This window comes from Uloborus diversus, chromosome 9 (genome assembly GCF_026930045.1).
Source record: "Uloborus diversus isolate 005 chromosome 9, Udiv.v.3.1, whole genome shotgun sequence".
Lineage (NCBI taxonomy): Eukaryota > Metazoa > Arthropoda > Arachnida > Araneae > Uloboridae > Uloborus > Uloborus diversus.
This window is the reverse complement of record NC_072739.1, coordinates 144,902,329-144,927,330: the sequence shown is the minus strand read 5'-3', so window position 1 is coordinate 144,927,330 and position 25,002 is coordinate 144,902,329. Positions and strand designations below refer to the sequence as shown.

General features: G+C 33.8%; 1 protein-coding gene across 1 annotated transcript in view; it reads right to left on the bottom strand.

Annotated features, from left to right (window-relative positions):
• The window catches only part of LOC129230548 (basement membrane-specific heparan sulfate proteoglycan core protein-like), a 410,163-nt gene extending 388,847 nt beyond the window's left edge, over positions 1 to 21,316 (bottom strand). The window contains exon 1 of the mRNA XM_054864952.1: positions 21,030 to 21,316. Coding sequence (XP_054720927.1) covers positions 21,030 to 21,107 — 78 coding nt within the window. The 5' untranslated portion in view covers positions 21,108 to 21,316. The remainder of the gene's footprint in view (positions 1 to 21,029) is intronic.
• Between the last annotated feature and the right edge of the window lie 3,686 nt (positions 21,317 to 25,002).

Below are 25,002 nucleotides of genomic sequence, written 5' to 3'. Positions count from 1 at the left end.
GTAGTAAAATCACACACACACACACACACACACACACAGAAAGTTAAAAGTTTTCGAAAACAATAACGATAAATGAAATGAACAGAATTAAAATCATAGTACACGCATCTACAAGACACGGCATAGTATATGTCTTCTCTTACCTCCTCCTCCAAATCTTTTAAAAATCTTACGCACCGTTAAACGTTAAAGGAAGTTTACTTCCTTTTAATAATTTTCAATAATGTGTAATAGAAACGGGCGCATAATAATGAATTTCAAAAATCGTGAGCTCACATAACTAAAATATTATTCCAGTTATCACTAAATCCGATCATCTTCACTAAAAAAAATTTAAAAAAAACTATTTACTAATTATGCATAAAAAATACCTAAACTATGCACTAAAATTGAAAAACAAGTATCAATAGTTTTTCTAAAATTAAGTACAGAAAAACTGACATGCAAAATTAAAAAATAAGTGGTCTTTCTATTTTTGTATTTTCTAATTAGCACCAAAGATGGATAGAAGTAAGGGACGATGGGATGATTGTGATTGTCCCCTACTTGAGCTAAGATGTAGGAAATCTCCCTCGGCACATATTCGATACTGCATCTATTCGATACTTCGTTTGCCGAATTGTAATTCTGCAAACGTAATTGTAGCACATCTCTTAACATTTTCGTCACAGGGATAGCGGATTGAAACTTAGTACAAAAAGTGTTTTGACGTTCCAAAAATTTCATTTTTGAACGATCTTAGATGATATTAAATGGGGTTCGCGACTCTCCTCTGGAAAGTTTTTAGAATTGAAGTCGAAAAAAGCTATGGAGGACACCTTTCATAAAGTTTATATATATATATATATATATATATATATATATATATATATATATATATATATATATATATATATATATATATATATATATATATATATATAAGATTATATATATATATATATATATATATATATATATATATATATATATATATATAATATATATATATATATATATATATATATATAAGATTATAAGACGAAAACTTAATACATTTTTACAACTAAATTTTTTTGAGAACTTGCCCTTTTAAGCAGATAAGGAGCCTGTCCTAGTTATATGCCAACAGATGTAGTAATAACATTATTAAAATGTGAGCAAAATCGTTAAAAGTAGCGACATTATGCATCAGAGTTTCTCTGAATGATTTACAGTTTCAGTAACATAGCAGAAATTACATTTATGTATCGCACGAAATCTATGGAACAAATTCTAAAAAAAAAAAAAAAACATTTTCAAAGTAAAAGAAATATTTTACAATTGAAAACTCAACCACAAAAGAAGAGGACAAAATATATTTATAATATTTCATTTTGAAGTGGTCCTTCAAGCTGCAATAACGGTAACTTCGCTTTTAGGTAAATAGAAAATGAAAATTGAAGATCCATCTGCAAAAACAATGAAGCGAAATGGAACTAACTCAAGTTTTTCGATGATGTCTGTTTGACAAGAAAAAGGAGTTCGGCACGTTTACACTTTTTCAGCTATCGGAAATAGCAAATAGTGACGCGTGAAGGAAGGTATTTCCAACCAAATTCACTCAGTCATTCACGACCCACTTCTTTTTTCGAAGCACAGAAACAAAATACAAACTTTTTTTTTTATTCAACAACATTTCCATGTTTATTTTCGGTGCATTCCCTCCCCCCCCCCCCCCCCACCCCTGGCAAACACTGGAATTTAATAAGATAGGTAAACTTTTTTTTCCCTCTAGAAGAGTTTTTTCTTATTTCTTTCAACGATAATGTCTCTTACAAGTAAATACTTAAAATCAGTGGTGCTCAACTTTTTTCTACTCGAGGAACATACATCTTATTAAAATGATTCTCGTGTACCGGAACACAAAAATTTTCAAAATATTTTTTAAAAGAATCTGAATAACCGGTGGAAAATATGAATAAAGAAAATTAAAAACTCATTCTCTTATTATCATTACTTGACATTTCTTTTGTGAAATGCATCAGTTTTCAGAAACTTTCTGAATATTTGACTCCAAATTTGTAACAGTGTCCTTAATCGCGCTTTTCGATTTGTAACATTAAAAAAAAAAAAACGGACCACACGGCTCAGATTCTCGGGCCGAATGTGTTCCGCGTGCAGTAGGTAGGGCATCACTGCTTTAAATCATCGGTGCGCAACCTTTTTTACTCAAGGACCACACCTTGTATCAAAATGATTTTTATGAGTTCGAGTGCCAGAGCTCACATAAAATATTTCAAAATATTTGTAAGATTTCCAAATAACATGAGAAAACATGGAACAGGAAAGGTAATTGCAAACTAAGAACTTTTTCCATCATTACTCGATGTGCATTTTACTCTAATTTCTCCACATGTGTCTTGTCCCGCAAGCTGTAGGCTGAGCCCCACTGATTTAATTGAAAATGCGTCAGGTACAAATGACGAAGTGAGAAGCAAAGAGATTAGTAAACTTTTTAGGGTTCCGAGTAAAAGCATATATATATATATATATATATATATATATATATATATATATATATATATATATATATATATATATTGAATAGCAATATAATATTGAACAAGAAAGAACGAAAATTTGAAAAAATCCACCCAATGAAGTCTAGGTTACAAATACAGTATATGATAGTGTTTCTTATACATATATAGTTAATTTGCGATAACTCGAAGTCTGATAACCCGAATATTACTATAACTCGAAGTTTTTTCAAAGACGACTCGAAATTTATTTCGAAAGAACGAAAAAAAGAAAAAAAAAAAAACAAGTGACAATGAGAGAAAAAATAATTTACCTTCACTTGCGATTCCTGCACAATAGACCTTAAAGCAAGAAGAACACCTGTTGAGTCAATGTGCGATAAAGGAGTTATACGTACGGACATGAGTTAGCTTGTTTTCTTTTTTTGTACTGTACTGTTTACACTTTGGCACGTTGCTGGACTACGAATTTGCTTTTAAGCTGTCAAGTCAACTGATTGTAGCTTTATTCAAAAACTGACCTAAGTTGAGAAGCGTTCCCCTTCATTCTTTAGTTCCATCATTTGCTCATAAGTTCCCGAGAGAGAGAGTTTTCTTTACTATTAAAGATATCTAAGCAGTATTCTGTCAATGATATTAAAAGAAAAAGAGAAACTTCCAATGCGGTAAAATCCATGAATCCGAATTTGAAACGAATTAAGATGTGCACCTTTCCTGAAGTAGAATCCGCTCTATTCAGTTGCTCTAGTAGTACCGAAATCAAAACCATGCTTTTGATTTTTTTCTCTCAATACTTTTGATTAAACTGTGCATATTGTGCTTAAAAAGTTTTAAGTTCTGTAATTTTCTGTTATATGTATACATACTAATTAAAATGTCGAAAACCAAAACTAGCAATAAGTTAAACTTCCGATAAGTCGAAGGTTTTCGTCAGTTTTATATATATATATATATATATATATATATATATATATATATATATATATATATATATATATATATATATATATATATATATATATATATATATATATATTAAGTTTAAGCCGTAGGTAGACTTTTTCAGTGAAAAGTTTCCAAAATCAAAGTTTTCTGGACTACAGTGAGCGCCGGGTAATTGAATCAGCCGTTATAATGAATCAAATCCTCAAAAACAGAAGAAAATCAACATTTACACTGAACAACTGCCGGACATTTTAATCAACCACTCCGCTTGAATGAATTAAGCGTATGTGACGAATCATTGCCCACAAACACTTGGTGCATCAGTGCAGTCTTTTTCATTGCCTTCTTTCAGCACATTTTTTTTATTTTTAACAGTGAAAAGAGAAGACACTGATGCACACTTTTAGGGGTAGTTTTTTTTTTTTTTTTTTTTTCGAGAAAAGTTAAATAAAATCAGTGAGATGGAAAGTGACATTTTGTCGACGGGACTTCTGTCCTTCAGGCTTTGGAGCGTCAACTTTGAAGCAACGACTTGAGAATTCTGAGGACTATGGGTAGTTTTATGACATTGAAAAAAGAATGTCTTAATTAATAGCTATCCCTTGTTTGCAATTAGCAGCATGTACTGTTTTCGAAGCAGATAAGTTACAATTTGAGTTTTGTACTGTTATACGATAAAATTATTTAAATAATAAAAGAATCCATATTTTGAGTGAACAGCACAGTATGATAAAAACAAAGTATCTGCGCACACAGCTTAATATCTGCAGGTATGAAAACAAATATACAGTGGGTAGGCAAAATATTTCGTAAGGAATGAATTTTGCTTTCAATCATGTATCCATAAAAGCAAAAGGGGAACTTTTTTTATTAATTTACCTACCTATTTATTGTTTAATATTGATATTGATTCACAATTATCTGGCAATGCACATATCTACAGTAAATATATCTGCATAACAGCAAATGTATTCGTGCGCATGTGCATCTATATTACCTAGCTATGATGCACAGCATGCTTTTTATGATGCATTATCTTGCTTGACTAAAAATTTAATCTGGTGCTCTTAAATTGTATATAGAATTACACGCTTAAGAAACATTTATACATTTCTGCTATATTGAATCAGCTGCTTTATTGAATTAAAACTGTTTAAAACAAACATCAAACATGATTCGAATAAGCTGCGGTCACTCTGTACTAATATCATCTCTTACTCCAATACCAGATCCGAGTTTCTCCTACCATTTTTACAAGCGTACTCTAAATTTTTAATTTTGACCCCTTTTGCTTCAAATAATTAAAATAAGTAGTTTATTTCAAGGGGAATTTGATGGTTTTATTCTCCAAGAGGAACAAAAGTTGTCTGTTTTAACAATAAAAATTTAGATCTGTTGGTAATGAAAAATAAACTTTTCATTAGTGAAAGTTTTGACATTACAAATGTTGATAATGTCTTTGATACAACATAGGCGTCCATTGGGGGGGGGGGGGCATTGCGCACACTGCAAGGATGATTTTATTTAATTGAGTGTTTTATAGGTTCTTAGTCCCATCTTGGAAGATATCGTTCTAAGAGCAGTACTTCGTAGTTTTTGAGGGGGTACACCCCCTTTCTTTGGGGGAGGGAACACGCTGGATAGAAATACATAACATCAATTACTTCCGTCCGCTGAATTTTTTTGTGATGTTTCATCCAAACAAATCAATTGAACTCTTTATTTATCTTAAGAAAATGCATATCAACAAAAAAAGTCCAAATACTTAGCGGCTGAAAGTTGCACTTTTTTACGATGTCAGGGAATTAAATAAAACGAACTAATTTTGAACTGAAACCAAGGAAGTAGGATTTGTTTTGAAATTTAAAGTAATATATATTAATATAATTACAGAAATAATAGTAATGTAAGTTAAAGTCGCCCTAGAACGACAAAAGGATCAGAAGTGCTCTCTTGAAACAAATTCCATGGTTAGTATTTATTTACTCACACTGTATTTCGAACTGCACGTGTCCCATTATGCCTGTCTCCCCCTTTTTTTTTTTTTTTGGTAACACAGATGTGCACATACGAATACAATGAATAAAAATCCATCGACATCAGTTTTTTTTTTTCAAAAAAAAAAAGGTATATACTCTTATTTTTGAATAAAAAATATTCATCGCCTTCGTAGGTACTTTTACTTAATGTATTGAACCAAACCAATTTCGGAATGCCGGAATATATAGTACTTTAAAGCAAAAAAATGAAGCAATGAGAGAAATTGGCTTAAACATCGTGCAAATGCACTTTCCCGCCACCAACACAAAACACTAAATTTCGATTTAGAAATCAAACATGCGTGTGCCTTTCGATCCACAGCTGATTTCAAGTTTAGATTTCTGTGTCACGATCCTTATGACGATAAAACACACGCCTTCCTATTTCCTCCACTTCGATGGACATCGTGTCCGAATTGTGATTTTAGCGCATCACAACTTATTTTCTTCACTCAGAAAGGATTCACACTTCGATTTGTGATAATGCGGTGCTTCATAGGGTGGATATAAGCAACTTCATCACGTTGTCCTGATTTGCACCGATATGTCGTGACATACCTATGGGTTGCGCAGTGCTTCTGTCTTCAACATCAAGAAATATTTCTTCCACACACTACTTTAATGCATGAAATACAGTTGTTGAGTGCTAATAAGCGCGAAACTGCAGTCCTCGGCTGGAATTGACTGAGCTGGCGGTGTATTTCATGTATTTCTGCCTTAGCCCTGGCTATAGGGCGATAATTTACTGAATACACTACTTTAATGCTTGCCAAACTTTTGAAGAGTGATTTCCGTCTGAAGACCAGTGGTGTCCAACCTATGGTCCGCGTGCTATATGAGGCCTGCGAAGCTGCTGCTATGGTCAATGCTGCGAATCGAAAACTGATCCTAGAACCTCCCGGAAAAGATCAATAATTTGCAATTAGTATTATGATTGAATGCAACAAATTTGGAATCGAATATTCAGCAATTGGTTTCCAAAAAACGGATGGAAACTCCTCATGAATAAACTCAATACGTTGTGGTTAATCACCACAATCATTGGTTTGTAGTTTTCTTTCCTTTCTTTTGTGTATCCCATGCTATTTTGAAAAAAATAAAATTTTATGTGTGCGTTCTGACCCACAAGATTCATCTCATGATGCGTGCGGCCCTCTGTTTCTATAGCTGGGGGAGGGACCTATTCTGACAGCATTGTGAAGGCTACGAAGATCCTAATCACAGAATTACGACGCTGCAAGATAAGGTTGCCCAACTGTAGTTATTATTAATCTACGGTTGAACTAGAGAATTATTTCACCTTCTTAGGAGGAGTTTATACTTTGTGTGTGTGTGTGTGTGTTATACTTCCTTTTTACATGGAATGAGTATAACACACATTTTGACCACCAATTAATTCCTGCCCATTACCTGGCCTCAAGAATATCCTAAATCCAGCATAAATACGCAATAATAGGCAAACATCATTTACCATCCTTTAAGATTATCAGCAATCATCAGTAAACAATGTACCTTACATTACGCTACCCTGACCATTTCATTGATCACAAGCTACAAGCTACTTAATTTCGCTCATTTGCATTCGAAATTGAAATCTACTGTCTCATTAATTCAATAAAGAACCTAAACCACTCTAATTGAATGATTTACATATTCTCAAGTTCATTCTTTGCCCCGTTTCACTCCTCGTCGCTTAAACCTCCATCCTTATTACGAACGCATATTTGAATAAAGACAAGTGGCGATTCATCTTGGCAAATGCGTCTCTTGGGATCCTTGAAATTCAAACTATTACGTGCTCCGGTGATTTGCATGGACCTCTCATCAGAGAAAATCTTACAGTAACAGAGCCATTTTATCCTGTCGAAAATGAATTTACAGTAGCTTTAACTTAAGAGACATCGCATGTATTCCTAGCCAGAAATGTGGATTCTCTAACTTAATTTCTGGGTATTGACCATTTGCTAATGTAGTAACAACAATGCTGCGGAGCTAAGCACAAAAGTCGTATCAGCAGCTCAGTTCAAAAGGAGAAATTGCCGTTTGAAGTTGTGTGCATCCATGTATTTAATTCGGATGCAACTTTTTCATATATTTAAAAAAAATATTTGCCTTTGATAAATGATCATAAAACGTTGCATTTAGTTGAAATATGTGACAAAGAACCACCTGAAGACCGAAACTCAATTTTGATGAAAAATTCAGATACGACTTTTGAGCTTAGCATGGCAGATTGTAGGCAAAATTTAATCGTTGTGGGCAAGCAAACAATCTCACGGCTGGTTGAAGTAGTAACTCTTGATTTTATCTACAGGACGGATTATCAGCGACCTTCCACACATTCAAAAAAATAAATAAATTTCGGCAATGATTAACTGAATGCACTGAATGTAGATAAATTCACACATTTTGACTTCACAAGTGCAAAATCTATTTCTAGACAGTCCTAATTCTTTCTACCCCTTCTCTTCCAATGACATCCAACCTTCCATGTTTATCGAAACCTGACTGCTTGAAAACTGATTTTTAGCCTATTTTCCCAGTAAAAGTCAGAGAAAGAAGAAAAAAGCATGAAAGAAGACTTAATGCATTTTGAAAATATTACAAAAACAAAAAAAAGTCAAAAATAAAAAATAATAAGTAAATATCGAAAAATTAAAAATTGGAAAGTAGGGTATTGAGATGGGGGAAAATGTCTGTCGGTCTGTCTGTCCCCCCCCCCCCCCCCAATAACTTTTAAATGAATCGTCCGATTCGGAAAAAAAAAATTTTTTTTTCGAAAGATCTCGGAGAAGACACCTCATTCCTATATTTCACTTTTTGATTTGAACTATTTTTTGTGCAATTTTGAACAGATCAAAAAAACTTAACATTGGCGCCTATGGGGAAATTCAAAGGAATTCCGAACTGTGAGGCGAATTTGCTTCAAACAAACTTTGTAGGAAAAGTTTTTTATGAAAAACTTGTATATAAAATATCTTTTTGATTTGAACAGTTTTCCGTTCAATTCTCATTTAAAAAAATAATGTTCGAGAACGACACTCTATTTTTAATTTTGCTGTCACCCCCAAAGCAAACTATTAAAAATGTTTCTCAAGGGACTTGACGATTTCATCTATGAAAAAAATGAACACTTTTATGGTAAACCTAACATTAATTAAAACCCGTCATATTAGTAGGGGAAAAGCTTATTATTAGTTAAAGTTTACCGAAAACAATGAATGAATAATTGAAAAATCTGATTATTTAAATAATTGGATGTAACTGTTTCATACTCGCTTCATTGTTCCTATCGTTTATAAAAAAATTTCCTTCACTTTTTCCTTCTTCCTGCTGGTTTAATCTGTTGGTTTTGACGACTACCATTGGCTGCAACTAATCTTTTTTGCTCAAACTATCCTTGTCTCCTATGCTTTTTTTTTTTTTTTTTGACACAGGGCCGTCCCAAGAGGGGGGCGAGCGGGGCAATCGCCCCGGGCGCTGCGAAATGAGGGGCGCCGCAAGGCGCCGCCTCATTTCATGTAACAGAGTATTTTCTTGTGTATATTCCCTGGTTTATCTGTTTAATAAGTGGAAAGTTAATGTGGTGTGGATTATACGCTGCCACGGATTATCTGTGATTTTTTTTTCTCAACACCAACGCAATAAACCTTAATATTTACCGTAGGATTCACCGATAGAGACCGTAAACTGCCTGTAAGTAGCTTATTTTCCATTGCTTGAATGTTTCTCTTACACGATTCAGGCCATGTAAAGTAAACAGCAGTACAGTGAGGGAGGAAGCCTTCATTTTCACAAGATTAGGCCGTTTGCTCCTTTGTCTTGACTCTTTGTTTTTCTAGTAATTAGCGTACTATAATCATGATTTCAAGGAGAAATCATTTTTTTAGACTATACTTCAGATTAATTTTGATTATAACTTCAAAGTCATTACTTTTTCACGATTTTACTTTAGTTGCTCAATTACTATGTTAAATCCAAACAATTTTTTTTACATCGTACTATCTGTGGATTATACAAAGCTTTTTTTTTTTTTTTTTTTTTTTTTTGAGGCCGATTTAGTTTTAAAAAAAGCAGTTTTACACTTTCTTTGCGGATGCTACGGCAAAAAAAGATTTAGGGGTCTCAATAGAAATTTCCAGAAATTGAAGCCTTAAAAACACGATTACAGGCCATGTTTATTGACGTTAGGGTAATGGATGGAGCTCAGAGACTGTCCCTGTTCTTTTTTTTTTATAATAGATTAAAATCAATTCCGCGTCCCCCTGCAAGTTTTCGAAATTAAAGTTTCAAAAACGCAATTTTACACAAACTTTGAAGATTTAAGCCCTTCCTTGGAAATTTTTTCAAAATTATGGTCCTAAAAACTTAAGCAATGTTTCATATTCAGGGGCTATTCCACTTAAATGTTTTGTAAATGTTGTTTAAAAACCCCAATGCTTGTGATAGTAAAGAAAGGTGGTATGGAGATTCTTGCCCGAATATTTTCTAAAACTGAAGTCTGAAAAATACAATTGTAAGGCAATATTTTTCAATATTAAAGCCAGTAATTTCCCGAAATTAACGCTCCAAAAACGCAATTCTAAGCGATTTTCGATGTTGTTGGAATTTGGGAGATATAACTCTCAAACTTACGAACATTTCATGCAAAAAATGACATCTTTGTTTTTAACATACATGAAACTGGTATTAAGATGGTACAAGTAAAACCAAAAATCATTGGATGAGTGCAAATCGAAATTAAATTTTGATGTAATTTATTTCGATAAGAAAACATTTTCTATTTATAATCAACGAATTACTTTTCGTGTTCTTAGTTTGATCAATGATTTCGGGTTCCAAGCAGTGCGACTTGATTTCAAGGGGAAAACTTTTCACCATTTTTCAACTGATCAGATTGGTTCAGCCGCAGTAAAAGTTGAAGCAGAAATTCTGAATCTTGGATTAGTCATTTTTCAAGAATGTGAGAGGGAAATTCGACAGTTTAATGATATTTCGACTGCAAATTCTTAAAAACTAGTGGTACGCGCACGGCTTTGCCCGTAATAGAAAAATTAAAAGGTCTTTTGGTTCGCCTGTATATTTACAAATAATGTGTGGTGAATTTTCTCGCCAATTGACTTGTACCCACGTTACTGTCCACGTTATGATAATTTCGTATCTCGCCAATTGGCTTGTGCCCATGTTACGGTTCCACGTTATGATAATTTCGTAATTTACTCGTCCATCTTATGATAATTTTGTTCTTAAAATTGGAATAGAAAAAGAACCACATCGAATTTTCGAAAAATCGTTTCAAGGTGCACACCCCCATGCTACAAACTAACTTTGTGCCAAATTTCATGAAAATCGACAGAACGGTCTAGGCGCTATGCGCGTCACAGAGATCCAGACATCCTCTGGACATTCAGACAGAGAGACTTTTAGCTTTATTATTAGTAAAGAAGAAGATAAAGATTTATTTGCTTTTTGAGCATACCCCTAACAAAAAACCATCATGAATAAATTTATTAACAATAAATAAATGTAATTGGCACTGGTTGTGCCTCTAATAATGTTTTCACGGTAATATATATTTAGTTATTTCTATCCTTAAATGAGTGAAAACAAGAAGTTCTGTCTAAAACTAGACGAGCCTACTTTCCCGTATACCCATACTACTTTCTAGTACCTGATCAATATTCTCAAAAATAGCTAAAATTGCAAATTTTTTCAAACATACTTTTAAAATACTTTAAGCTGATTTCTATTAATAAAATATTCCTCACTCATCAAAAAAAAGAAAAGAAAAAAAAAAAAACGAACAAATAAAATAGCAGCAACTTTTAAACAAAGCAGCTAATACACTTTTTTAGATTAAAAAAATCTTTAATAGCTTTCAAAATGAAAAATTAATAAGTAAAATTAATAAGCTCATTAAAATAAATACATCATATAAAAAAAAATCGTTTCTTTTTGCCCTGTTGCCAAAAACATTTTTAAAATGAATTAATGCAATTACTAAAACAAAAAAAAAAAAAAAAACAATAAAATGTCAACTTAAAGAAATAATTTTCTTTGTCAAAAAAAAAAAAAAAAATCGTCTGCGCAAATCTTATGTAGAAACATAAATGACTTCGAGTTTATTCGCCGGTAACTGAATACCTAAATTTAAACTTTAGCGTGAAAATAAAAACAAGTCATATCAACAATAAGTATTTCACAGTTAAAACCATAGCTGCGGAGTCGGAGTCGGAGTCAATCTCATTTTGAGATAGAGTCGAATATCCAAGAATCGGAGTTAGTCATTTGTCCATAAATTTTTGCCAAAGCTACGAAGTCAGAGTTGAAGTCGGGGAGTCGGAGTCCAATTAATTGTCGGGCACAGGAATCGGAGTCGGAGTCAGGTGCCTCTAAATTCTCGGAGTCGGAGTCTGGAATTTGGCGTCAAGAGCTATTTCTAACAAAATTTGTTTGAAGTAAATCCGCCTTCAAGTACGGAATCTACATTGACTTTCAGTTTCCCCGTAGGCGCTAATGTTAAGGGATTTGAACAGTTCAAAATTGAACGGAAAATTGTTCAAATCAAAAAGATATTTTATATACAAGTTTTTCATCAAAAGCTTTTTCCTACAAAGTTTGTTTGAAGCAAATTCGCCTCACAGTTCGGAATTGCCTTGAATTTCCCCGTAGGCGCTAATGTTAAGTTTTTTTGATCTGTTCAAAATTTAACAAAAAATAGTTCAAATCAAAAAGTGAAATATGGGAATGAGGTGTCCTCGCCGAGATCTTTCGAACAAAAAAAAGTTTGTTCGAATCGGACTATTCATTCAAAAGTTATTAGGGGGGGACAGACAGACAGACCGACAGACAGACAGACAGACCGACAGACATTTTTCCCCATCTCAATACCCTACTTTCCAATTTTTAATTTTTCGATATTTATTTAATTATTTTATTTATTTTTGAGTTTTTTTTTTTTTTTTTTGTTTTTCGGGATATTTTTAAGATGCATTAAGCCTTCTTTCATGCTTTTTTCTTCTTTTTCTGACTTTTACTGGGAAAGTAGGCTAAAAAGAAACTTCTACTCGCAGACTGTAAATAGTATGCGATTTTTTTTCAGACCGGGTAAGAATCCCCCCCCCCCTTGCCCCTTAGATTGTTTTTTTCCTTCTTTTTTTCCGCAATTTAAACAAAAATTGATTCGGAAACATTAAAAACTTAAATTTGAAAATATTTTGCGGACTGGTTGTGAAAAAAAAATAATACTTACAATAAATAAATGAACAAAACTTTACTTGGTAGGTGTTAAAAAATTTTCACAAAAATATTAAACGCAAAAAAATTAATGCAATAATTACAGATTTCAAAAAAAGAATATTTTTGTAAAATTATAGAACATTACAAAATTAATCACAAAATTACAAAAAAATGTTTTACAGTTTTTTTACTTCCTTAAACGAAGTAAAGGAAGTGTTGTATTCGCGAAAAAAATTTCACCCAAAAATTGGCCTTAATTTCCATTTTACTCTCCCTCGTATGAACATTGATTTTTCTTTCCAACCCGACCACACGTGGATATATGCCTAAGAACGTATAAACACCCGAAATATCCATTTTGATGATCCCCGAATTAATTACAACGAGTTTTCTCGTGACGTCTGTATGTACGTATGTATGTATCTCGCATAACTCAAAAACGGTATGTCTTAGAAAGTTGAAATTTGGTACCTAGACTCCTGGTGGGGTCTAGTTGTGCACCTCCCCTTTTCGTTGCATTCAGATGTTCCAAAGGGGATCTCTTACAACGTTTTGGGGGGAAATGATTGTTAATTTTAATGCAAACTCAATTGGTGTTATAATTTGGCAAACACTTGGCAATATATCGCCAAACTTTTGGTCGTCAAGTTTTGTCGCCAGCTCGGCGACAAATGTGGCGGGTTTTCTTTCTTTCTTTTTAAATCTGGTTTCATTTTGGCCACTATTGGCAATATTTAGAGAGTTAACCATTGAATCACGGTAAAATGTCCAATATTGGGAAAATTAATCTGTATAAAACGTTTTTTTGCTTCGGTTCGCAACAAACTTGGCGTAAAAATATTTAAAATGTTTCTTTGCTTACTCCAAAGTCTATTATCATTAAATTGGCGTGAAAGGAAGTCATGTGATGCACACATCAGTTCGTTTAGTTACATTTTTAGTAAGGAAGGTTTTTCAACGTACATGAGCAAAAATCTACAGATCGGTCAAAATTTTACACCTGTCAACCACCGGTTGAAGAATCATAGCTTTACATGCTTCATTGCTCCATTGAGCTTTCTCGATAGTTGAAAGAATTTCACAACCGTCATCAGAGATTTCAATGTAAACAACCAGACCCATTATTATGAGATTCTTTGCATCCATAATGGTTATTGGGACTCGTTATTACTATAATGGGGTTGTTTCCTTCAGTCAAAAGTAGTACTTTTTGTCACTGAAATTGATAGAATAAGGGAAAAAAATAACATGGACCCAGAAAATACTTTTATTTTCCCAACAGCTATTTTTTAATTAATTTTTTTGAATGTCCGATTTTGAAAACAAGGCGTGGTCTTGATGACGTCACAAACGATGCTCTTCGGCGCATCTTTCTACCGCGATTCCACGTTATGATAATCAAGAAGCGAATTAAAATTGCGCTCTACGCTTGCTATCAACCCTATCATTGCCAATACACATAAGTAAAGATGCGAATTAAATATTTTGGTCCGTGAATGGCAACACTGAATGGCATTTCATCATTTGTGATGCCATCGGACAGAAGCATAAACATTGAAAATAGTAATTTTTTTAAGTAATTTTTTTAAAATATTAAACTTAAACAAATTATTTAAAAAATGGTCAGATCCTATGCTTTTAAGAATGCTCTTTCAGAAAAAAATATTGGGTGAGTGCAAAAGTTCGTGCGGAGTTGCAACAGATGACGTTAGAACGGGCGTAACGTGTTGTCATTAATACCACTATCTATGTAAGTCAGATCGTTGGAAAGGTGACATGTGCAGCTTTCATTCCAATCAAAATAATTTGTGCAGATACAAACTGCTTCGAGAAAGATTACTTTTAAAATGAGTGTTGATAAAGTGCATTTACGGCATGTTATGCTTTACGAGTTTCGGAAGGGAATAAACGTTGCAGCAGCTGTAAAAAACATTCAAGACGTTTATCAAGATCAAGCACCAGCTAAACGAACTGTGGAAAAATGGTTCGCAAAATTTCGTTGCGGAGATTTTTAGCTGGAAGACCAGCCACGCTCAGGTCGACCTTCCGACATTGATGACGACGTTTTGCGTTCTTTAGTTCAGAATACTCCGCGAATTTCAACAGAGGAAGTTGCTACAGCACTTAACGTTGACCGATCAACCGCTTTTCGGCGTTTAAAAAAAATTGGATTTGATTTAAAGCTCGATATATGGGTGCCCCATTTGTTGACCGAGAGCAACAAAATCCAGCGAATTTCTGCTGCCGTATCTTTACTCGAGCGGCTCAAAAACGAGCCGTTTTTGGATCGATTAGTGACGGGCGATGGAAAATGGGTCCTATACAACAACGTTCAGCGCAAACGCACATGGAAACAGGCAGGTGAACATGGTGACGCAATGGCAAAGGCCAGTTTGCACCCGATGAAGGTGATGCTCTGTGTTTGGTGGGATTGCAAGGGTATAATTTATTTTGAGTTTCTCCCCGCCGGCCAAACGATTGATTCGGACAAGTACTGTCGTCAATTAACTAATCTGAACCGAGAAATCAAACAGAAACATCCGAGTTTGTCAAATCGCAAGGCGTAGTCTTTCATCAAGATAACGCTAGACCACACGTTTCAAGACAGACGCTACGCAAACTGAACAGCCTGAAATGGGATGTCCTAACTCATCCACCGTATTCTCCTGATATCGCACCATCGGATTATCACTTATTCCGGTCATTGCAAAATCATTTAAATGGAAAAAAACTTGACTCTTTGAATGCCTTACAAAACGTCGTGTCTTCGTTCTTCGAATCTAAACCACGCAGTTTTTATGATCGGGGCATCCGTATGCTGCCAGAACGTTAGAAGAAGATTATAGACAACGATGGAGAATATATCATTGATTGAATAAAGAGTTTTGCTTGCCTAATCACTGTATGACTTTCTTTCACAAACTCCGCACGAACTTTTGCACTCACCCAATACTTTTAAAATTTTGGAGACGACCCCATTGTGTCATTTGATCCCCATATTTAAAGTCCACTATTCGGTCCGTCATTTCGAATTTCTTCAGTGGACGGGGAGCAAAGGAGGTGTATAATTAGCGCATCTTTTTCGAAAAACAACAAAAAACGCGCCCACAAATGGGTAAAAATATTAACTTTTCAAAGCAAGGGGGATTTTCTTTCGTATTTAAAAGGTTTTTTCCTCTTTTAAAAGATCAGTTGAGTAATGCAAACAGTTGTTACTCCGAATGCTATTGGGGCAATTCATTAATTACGTAAAGCTGATTTTGGCAATTTTTGACCCCCCTCTCCCCATGTAAGGGTACCGTACGATTTTTCAACCCCTCCCCCCATCTTACGTAAGTTTTCAATTCTTTTTTCTAAATAATAAAATAACGAATCTCACATCACTGGAATCGTTATTATATTCAGTATTATTATTTTTTTTAAAAACCTTTTTACTAAAAAGAATCCAGATTGAATGTTTTTTCGACAAATATTTTTGTATACGAAGCGATAAGAATTAAAAATAAGACATGCCATTCATTGTGGATTCTTTTATTATGTATATTTTACACTAATTCATTTTTTGTAAAACAAATAAAAAACAGCTCATCCTAAGATGTTTTTTACCTTCCAGAAACAAATGAAATATGATACCTGCCAAACCACTTGATCGCGCGATTTCTAATATAAAATATCGATTTGACAAATATTACGTAAGAATGGTTCTGACACCTCCCCTTTCCAAAGTAAGAGTATGTAGAGATTTTTCCAACCCCCCCCCCTCCTCGGGACCCTTACGTAGTTAATGAACGGCCCCTAAGAAAGCTTTGAAAGTTTCCTTTTAAATCTATAAATCTGAAACATTTACGATAAAATGTAAACAAATTGCAACAAACTTTCAGGTAGTTCCGGAATTCAAGGTCACCAGGAAACGGAACGTAATTCAGAAGGTGTCTTGCATACCCTTTCGTAAATCATTTTTTCACCATCGATACTTAACTATGCTTAAATTTAGCTCCTAAGTCACTTTGGTGAAAAATAAAAAGAAAAAAAATGCATTAAAATGTACGAAAGAAATGTAAAGTCAAATTTTTCTTAGTATTCGTCAAAGACTTCGCACTTTACGGTTAACGTTTAAAGTAGCATTCTGTCATACCAAATGCCTGGTCAGGCGAACTCCGAATTAAAAAAAAATTTAGGAGGAAATTTTCAATTTTCCGAATATAACTCCAAATTCTGTAGAATAACAAATTACGGGTATGTACACATGCGTACATCAAATGAAAAATTATAAATTCGGATGTTAAAAATTTTAAAATAGCGAGCAGTTAAATATTTCACATTGCAACCAGGCCCGTCATTTCAAAGCTTTCCAACGTGGGGGGAGGGGTGGCAAAGGGTGTTAAATCAATACATTTTAAAGGGAAAAAATAATCAAAATTCTACAAGTTCGCCGAATTGTTCGACGACATTCGCCAAAAAAAGGAAGTTTTGGGAGGTCAGAGAGACTCCCGTGACCTTCCATCGGGCTCACACTCAAATGAGTGTAAAAAATGTAGCTACTTGCCTAACGTAGCTTTATGACCTTCGGCCGTTAAAATAATTCGGCCCAACTCTTCAATTTTACGTCAGGGATTTCGTTTTAAAAAGTTATTTTATGTTACGTTGAGATATGGGTTTTCCTTTCGGATAATAAAAAATTTTAAACGTTGCGTAACTAAGAACACTAGAATGTTTGAAGAAAATATCAAGTAACAGAAAGGGAAGGCTCTGCTCCCCTCCCACCTACACAAAGAAATTTGACTGTTTCACATGGGCACCCATATGCAAAATTTTAAGGGGGGCTCAGATATTTCCCCCATGGAAAACGAAAATTTGACATTTTCAGTGACTCATTCATTAATGGCTGGAGAAAAAAATGTAAAAACTTTTTTACAAAGAAAAAAATACCAAAATCAAGAAAGTTCTGATTTTTAAGGGGGGGGGCATTGAGCCCCATATGGGCACCTATGCTGTTTCATGATTATGCACTTTTCCGAGATTTCGGGAAAAGTTCACGTGACCTGATTATTTCTAGAATCAGGTGAAATAATGAAATTTTATAGTCACATTCTCTTTGCTGCATTCTGTCTTAGCTGAACGAGTGAAAAACCGGCTCTTTATTTCGGAGGTCAGAAGGGAAAATTGCCCCCCCCCCCTGGCTTTGATAGTTTATGTATTTAGATGCAAGTAAGCGTAGTTATTCCCGTTTCTTGAAAAAATGTACATTGCGTTTCTACCCTTTTCCCCCCATCCAGGAAAAATTCAAGATGACGGGTCTGATGCCAGATCCTCAGTTTTTCTGAGTCGAAGCAAAAATTTAAAATTGCTGCCCTTATCTTAGTTTTGATAATATATTTTTATATAACTTTATAAGTTAGTTTTTATTTTAGTTTTTATACCGAGGAAAACGAAAAAAGCTGAATTTGCCGCCCCTAGAATTTTTTGCCCGGACCGAGGCCTTTGATCCGGCACTGATCTGAATTATATAAGAACCATAATTACAAAATATATCATGTAGTCTCAAACGCAAAACTAAAAAAAAAATTTACAGCATAAAATTTGCTAAATTATATAACAAATAAAATTTCATTTAGTTTTAGGGCAGGATTAAACGATGCATAATTTGCTAATGCAAAATAAAATCAGACAATAAAAAATATTACTAATTATAATTGATTTACACAAAATCTCAGTCACCCCGAACAAAAAAAAATGATCTTTTTAGCTTAAATTTTTTTTTAAATTGCTATATAATATTCTCTAATAACAATAGCGAAAACTTCACACAATCTCAAAAATTTGTGATATAGGCCAGTCATTTCAAAACTCTCCGGTGGGGGGAGGGTTTGTGTTCAATACATTTTGCAGAGAAGAAACACCAAATTTCAAACAAAAATGCCAAACTTCATTTAGTTTCTAAAATCCAGGTGGGGGGGGGGACAATCGTACACTCTGATCGCCCAAAGGACGGTTCTGTCGTGGTTATCGAAGTTCTACAAGAACCGTCTTATGTTTCTTATTGCATGGCAATTGTTGTGTTGAAAAAAAATAATAATAAGGTGATCGATTTGCATTTACGTTAAATTATGTTGTACTCGATGAAAAATATCAGTTTTCTATCAACTATTTCCTTTTTAAAATCGACGTTCCAAAAACTTCTACCGTCTCCAATATATCATAACTTCTACAGAAATGATTTAAGGTATGTTGAAGAACTATTAAGTGAATAAATAGGAAATGGAAGGGAGTTGGAGGGGATTTAAGTGAAAATTAATTGAATTTCCTCGCTATCCGTGCAGAAAAAAGGAATTATTTACGCTCCACAAGCATTACTTAACTTTTAACTTTATAAAAAGTCATCAATTCAGATGTTCCGGTATTTTTGTACGACAACAATTTCTCGCCTCAAACTAGTTTTTTAAAAACATCGTGCAATTTTTCGAAGTAATATTGGGTTTCGTTGTTTTATGATTTCACACATAAAATACACCATTTTAAGCTTCGAAATAATTAAGTTAAGATATTATATCTTTACTAAAATAAACAGGAATACAATAATCTACTGAAGCAAGTTTTGCACGTGTTAGCACTTATTTTTCTGGCAAGGGGATGTAAGTTGTGTTTGTGCTAAGGACGGCGAAATTCATGCATAAAAATAATTTTCGAGCAAAATATTGAATGCAAAAAAAAAAAAAAAAAACTGTTAAGGTTCTAAATTCAAGAGTACTGAAAAAAGTATAACATAAGAAAATTTTATTTTTAAAAATTGATGCTTAAAAAGATTGATGAAATCTCACATCTTCCAAGCATGTTTACTCTTTTTTCGCTTTGATTCAGTTCTTCTTAGAGACGTACCGAGTACTCGGTAACTACTCGGTACTCGGCATACTCGGCCAATTTGCCGAGTACTCGGTACTCGGCCAAATTTTGATCAGATACTCGGCCAATACCGAGTAGTTGCAAAAAATTGAATATTGTCCAAGACAGATGTTAAAATTTATAAAAAAAGCGCAAGCATATTTAATATTCTGCAATCATTTTACAAGTCAATTTTAAATCTTGAGAATAATGAAGTTTTTAATGCTTTAATGGAATAAATCTTTATTTTAATGTCCCCAAAGTTAATAAAACTTATTTATTAAAAATTGTGCAAAAAAAGGTAAGTATAGAAAATATGAAATTTTTACATAAAAAATAGATTTTTGCTACAAACAAAAATTAGTTATAAGAAATATAAAAATTTCTTTGCTTAAAAAAAGGGAAATAAAACAACGTTAAAAGCATAGTGCAGGAACATTGCAGACACATGTTTTGGCGTTACAGGAAATTCCTTTTCCAATGCACAAAATGTGAGCTTGTAGATTTAAAGGCATCCGACAAAAGTCGGACTTTTTTGTCGAATGTCTTGACATTCTTTAGCTCACATTTTATGCACTGATAAAGACGTTCCTTCTAACGCAGAAACACATGTGTGCAGTGTTCCTGCACATTTGCTTTATTTACTTTTAAAAATTATTTATGTTTGGTGGACTAGAACTAAAATAGATTGGTTTAGTTTGTCTTAATTCCAACTTGATCAATCATACCTTTTATTTATTTATATTTAATTTTAAAAATATTTTTTTTGTAAAATTTTTGACGTAAACAAAATTTTTTAAATAATACGAAATTAAATTTCAGCAGGAATTTAGTTTTAAAAACTTTTATATGGACAAAGAGGTCTATACTACTATTCCAATAAGTTCAAAATTGATCACGTGTGTGTCAGTGGTTCTTCTTAAAACATAATTGGTACTTGTTAACTCGGCCGAGTGGTGAAATGCCGAGTACTCGGTAACTCGGTACTCGGCCGAGTAGTGAAAGGCCGAGTACTCGGTACTCGGCTACTCGGCCAAAGTGCTACTCGGTACGTCTCTAGTTCTTCTTTAAATAATCAAAACAAAATACTAAAGTTTGAAACCTCAAAAAATTAAGATCAAAACCTATAAACGAATTCTTCTTATTGCATTTATTTTGATCTATGAAATAAGTTACATTGCGACGCAAATTGATCATCATATTCAGGATATACATAACTAAGGTGATTAAATTTTTAAATATGAAAGCTCAACAACCAATTCTCACATTCTAAAAGGAAACACACAAGACATTTAAATAGTTTTTTGCTAAGTCTATAGATTATTTCCCGCACATACTTTGAAAGTGAACTGTGCATTTACTAGATGCATATCACACAAACATTTCCCTGGGTCAAATAAATAAATAAAAAGAAATATCAACCTACCTGTGAATGAGATGACAAAACTTCTTTCGTCACGAGGCAGAAAAGAAAAACTGAAAAACACAGTTTCGGTCCAGCCATTTCGAATGGCTAAAAAGTTTTTTCTCCTGCAAAATTCTTTCTATATTTTCCTTAGAGTTCAAGCAGACACAACATGCACAGATTTGGGGTGAAGAGGAAAAAATAAATAAATAAAAGTTCCACGACTGCTCCCCCGGCGTTCTTGTTCGGGAGGCACTTGCGCTTTCTCACTGCTATCTTCGGTTCTCTGAAGTTATTCTCTTCGAACCGACCCGGCGCGGAGAGAAAACAACCCGTAAACCCGCCCTGACATCCGAAGCTTCTGCTCCTAAGGGTTGCTGAAGAATTTGGCGCAGAAGAAAATCGTAAACCGCCAAGGAAGTAATCGCCAAGATTTAGGACCGGAAGAAATTAAATTAAAACGAAAGCATTTAAATAAGCTTTTTGCAGCCTGAAGACGAATGTCCATAATCAACTATGAGATTTTTCAACTCAAATTCAGAAATTCACCATAAGCAAATATTCCTTTTTGATTAGGGCCTAAGTTTCAACAGGTGGCCAGGAGCCGCGGTTGAATGACTTAGGTGAACCTGGAAGGTCACTGGTACCACTCAAAAATTTGATTATTCGGCAAAATTTGGAGTCCCATTCGACAAAATTATCATCATTTGACGAAATTTGGAGTACCATTCGGCAAAATTATCATTATTTTCATTCGGCCAAATTTGGAGCAAAGAAGAGCTTTTAGATAAGCTTTTAGCACTTTTTTCTTTACAAAAATGCAAAAATATTTCTTCTCCAGCCATTAATGAATAAGTTATTAAAAATGTCAAATTGTAATGACTCTAATCTGTCCTGAAATTGGTTTTCATGGGCAAAATATCATGCTTAACCATGGTTGAAATATCTGAGCCCCCCCCCCCTTATAATTTTGCATATGGGCGCCCATGCCATCATTCGGCAAAACTATGGAATTCCATTTGTCAAATTGAGTATTTCCATTTTGGTCCACCCAAAACTTTAATTGCCCCTGAAGGTGACCAGTGTTATTTTTTCTTCGAAAAGGGACATTTAATTTTAGGCAGTTGCAAGACAACAAAAGTTGCAATGATTTTTAGTTACAAATTACAAAAAATAGCAGAAGTAAAAACTTAAAAAAGAATTCATTTAGCAAAAAACTATTTTCAATGCTTAAATTTCCTTCATTACATTTGGTGCTGACTTTAAATATTATGAAATTTCTAGCAGTTTCATACATTATACGTACTTTTACTATTAACATCGTTTTACAATTGGGATTTGCAACTGTTCTTTTTTGTTAGTTCACAATTTAGTCATAAGATAAAATACCGTATCAACCGGTACGTTAGCGAGGAACAAACGAAATATGTTGTTCAATAACTATGCGACAGGTAGCATGATTCAAAGCTTTGATTTGAAAATGCGTAAGCAATTACACCCAACAACTTTCAGTTGAAACAATCCCCATCCTGTGGTTCATTCTGTCACTTCAAAATACAAGACTTTTCATCGTTCCGCAATATGTGCGGGGACAATGGGACAGACTACCTGAAAACGGCTCTGTCCCGTTTAAAACGGGACGTATAGCCACCTTATTTATGTCACCCCTAGGTCTATTTACCTTTTACACCTTGGGGAACTCTTTTAGCTTATATGGTTGTTTCTGAAGGAGCCTGTTGAACAAAGAGTAGAATAAAAGAAAAATGGGGATGTAAGGCCTATACGCATATATTATAAGTAATTTTTGCAACTTTATTGTATTACAAACAAGCTATCCATTTAGAGGGGTAAATTGCAGTGCTGAATCTAGGGGGGGGGAGCAAGCCAAGTCTCTTGCCTCGGTGCAACTGCTTCCCAAAAACATGCATTTAATAAAATTAGTATCTAGTAAAGTAATTCATAACAATAATTATTTATTGGTCCAACAATAATTTTCCTTCCTTTTCCATGTTTTTTCATGTTACTTAAAAAAGAATGAAATATTTTAAAATTTTATATATGTTCTAACCCGTCAGAATGATTTTATTATGCGGTGCAAAAGGTTTTCTATTTCTTTGAATTACAGTTGTACATGAACATTAGAGTGGTGAAAAAAAAAACATGTAAAAAAAAATTCTCCTAATACCAGGACACCCCACTAGACTTGTGGATAGCAATATACTGAAAGAAATTTAGCTTCCTTTTTCAACTGAAAGAGGGTGCTCAACCCCCTCCCCTAAACTTCATCAGTATGGGGAGGGGGGTTAAAAATACATTGAATTGAAAAAACAACACTACATATTATAATTTACACGAGCATTATACATATACATTGCAATAAAATAATTATTTACAAAACAAAACAGCTGGGGAAATAAAATGTTTCTAAATTTGTGACATTTTTTATGGTACGGCTAATGTTAAATTGAGGGGTCATTGAGCACCGTTTTAAAATTTGAGTAAAAAGCTAAAACTTTTACAGCATAAAGCTATTAGTAAGTCTAAAAAAAATTAGGGGGTGTCCTGGACTCTAGCTGAAAAAAAGTTTCTTTGAACCACCTTAATGAACATATCCTTTTCCACAATGCGAAATTTGAGCTTGGGCAAGGGGTCTTGGGACGCATCCCTGGCATAAGTCGAAACTCGACTGTAACCTAAGTTAAATATCAATAAGTTGAAAATGTTTTCGACAGTCTATCTCTTTTCTCTGAACCAACTGTATTTCATTAGGCTGGAGTTCTACTGAACTTCAGTAAAACTTACAGCGATGGTTTGAGGATATTTCTGGCTTTCTGAATATCTTTAGGTCTGATATTTTTTTGAGCAATCACTATTGCTTATTGTTCTCATTTGACTGTTTTGATGTCCTTTGATTTTATTTTCCCACCGCCACCCTCTGCACCATCACCGTCGACCGGGTCCTCACGATGCTGCTCCTATAGCGAAAGTCGTCTCCAGGTTGCCTCCATGACACACACACACGTGCATACATACACACACGCACGCACACACACACACACAAACACACATACACACATACACACAACTACCCACACATTCATGCCAGCACACAGACACAAACACATATGCCTACACACACATACACATACCCCCCCTCACACACACATTCATATACACACTACCCACACACTTATGCCAATGCACAGACACAAACACACATACACATACCCTCTACACACAAACACACATACCCCCACACACAAACACACACGTCTACATACACACACTCGTGATTGCGAAAAACATAATTTGAATTCAAGATGTCGATATTCAAATTAATTTTTCTTTTATTTATTTTTATTTTTATTTTATTTATTCATTTATTTATTTTTTTTCTTTTCTTATATTCTTAAATTTTATTTAACTACAAAGTTTCAATTTTCCGAATAAAGTAAATGTATTTTTCCATTTTGGGGAACTTTAGAAATTTTCAGGGGAATCGGTGCCCTGTATACGCGTAATGTTAAATTTTTAAACTTTATGCACTTGTTTCTCTCTTTCGTTATAGAAACTTACAATTTTTACTGTGCTTTCAAGAAACATCTAAGTGTCTGCTGAAGTGAAATTTTAGGTAAATTCTGTTTAACTTGTAATTTATTAAATTATAAACAATATTTTCAGTAAGTTACCGCTTTATAGCCAGGGCTAAGGCGAAAATGCATGGAATGACTGAGCCCGCGATGCATTTCATGTATAAAAACAATAGTCGGTTTTTAAATTTAAAAAAAAAAAATCTTTTTTGACCGTAAAAACAGCTGTTCTGGAAAAAGTGTGAATCCTAGATTAAAAATTTTACTTCAGTATAATGGGGTTGCTTCCTTCAGTCAAAAGTTATACTTTTAGTCGCTGAAATTGATAGAATAAACAAACAAAATAACATGAAGTCAGAAAAAACTTTTATTTTCGCAACAGTTTTTTTAATTTAATTTTTTTA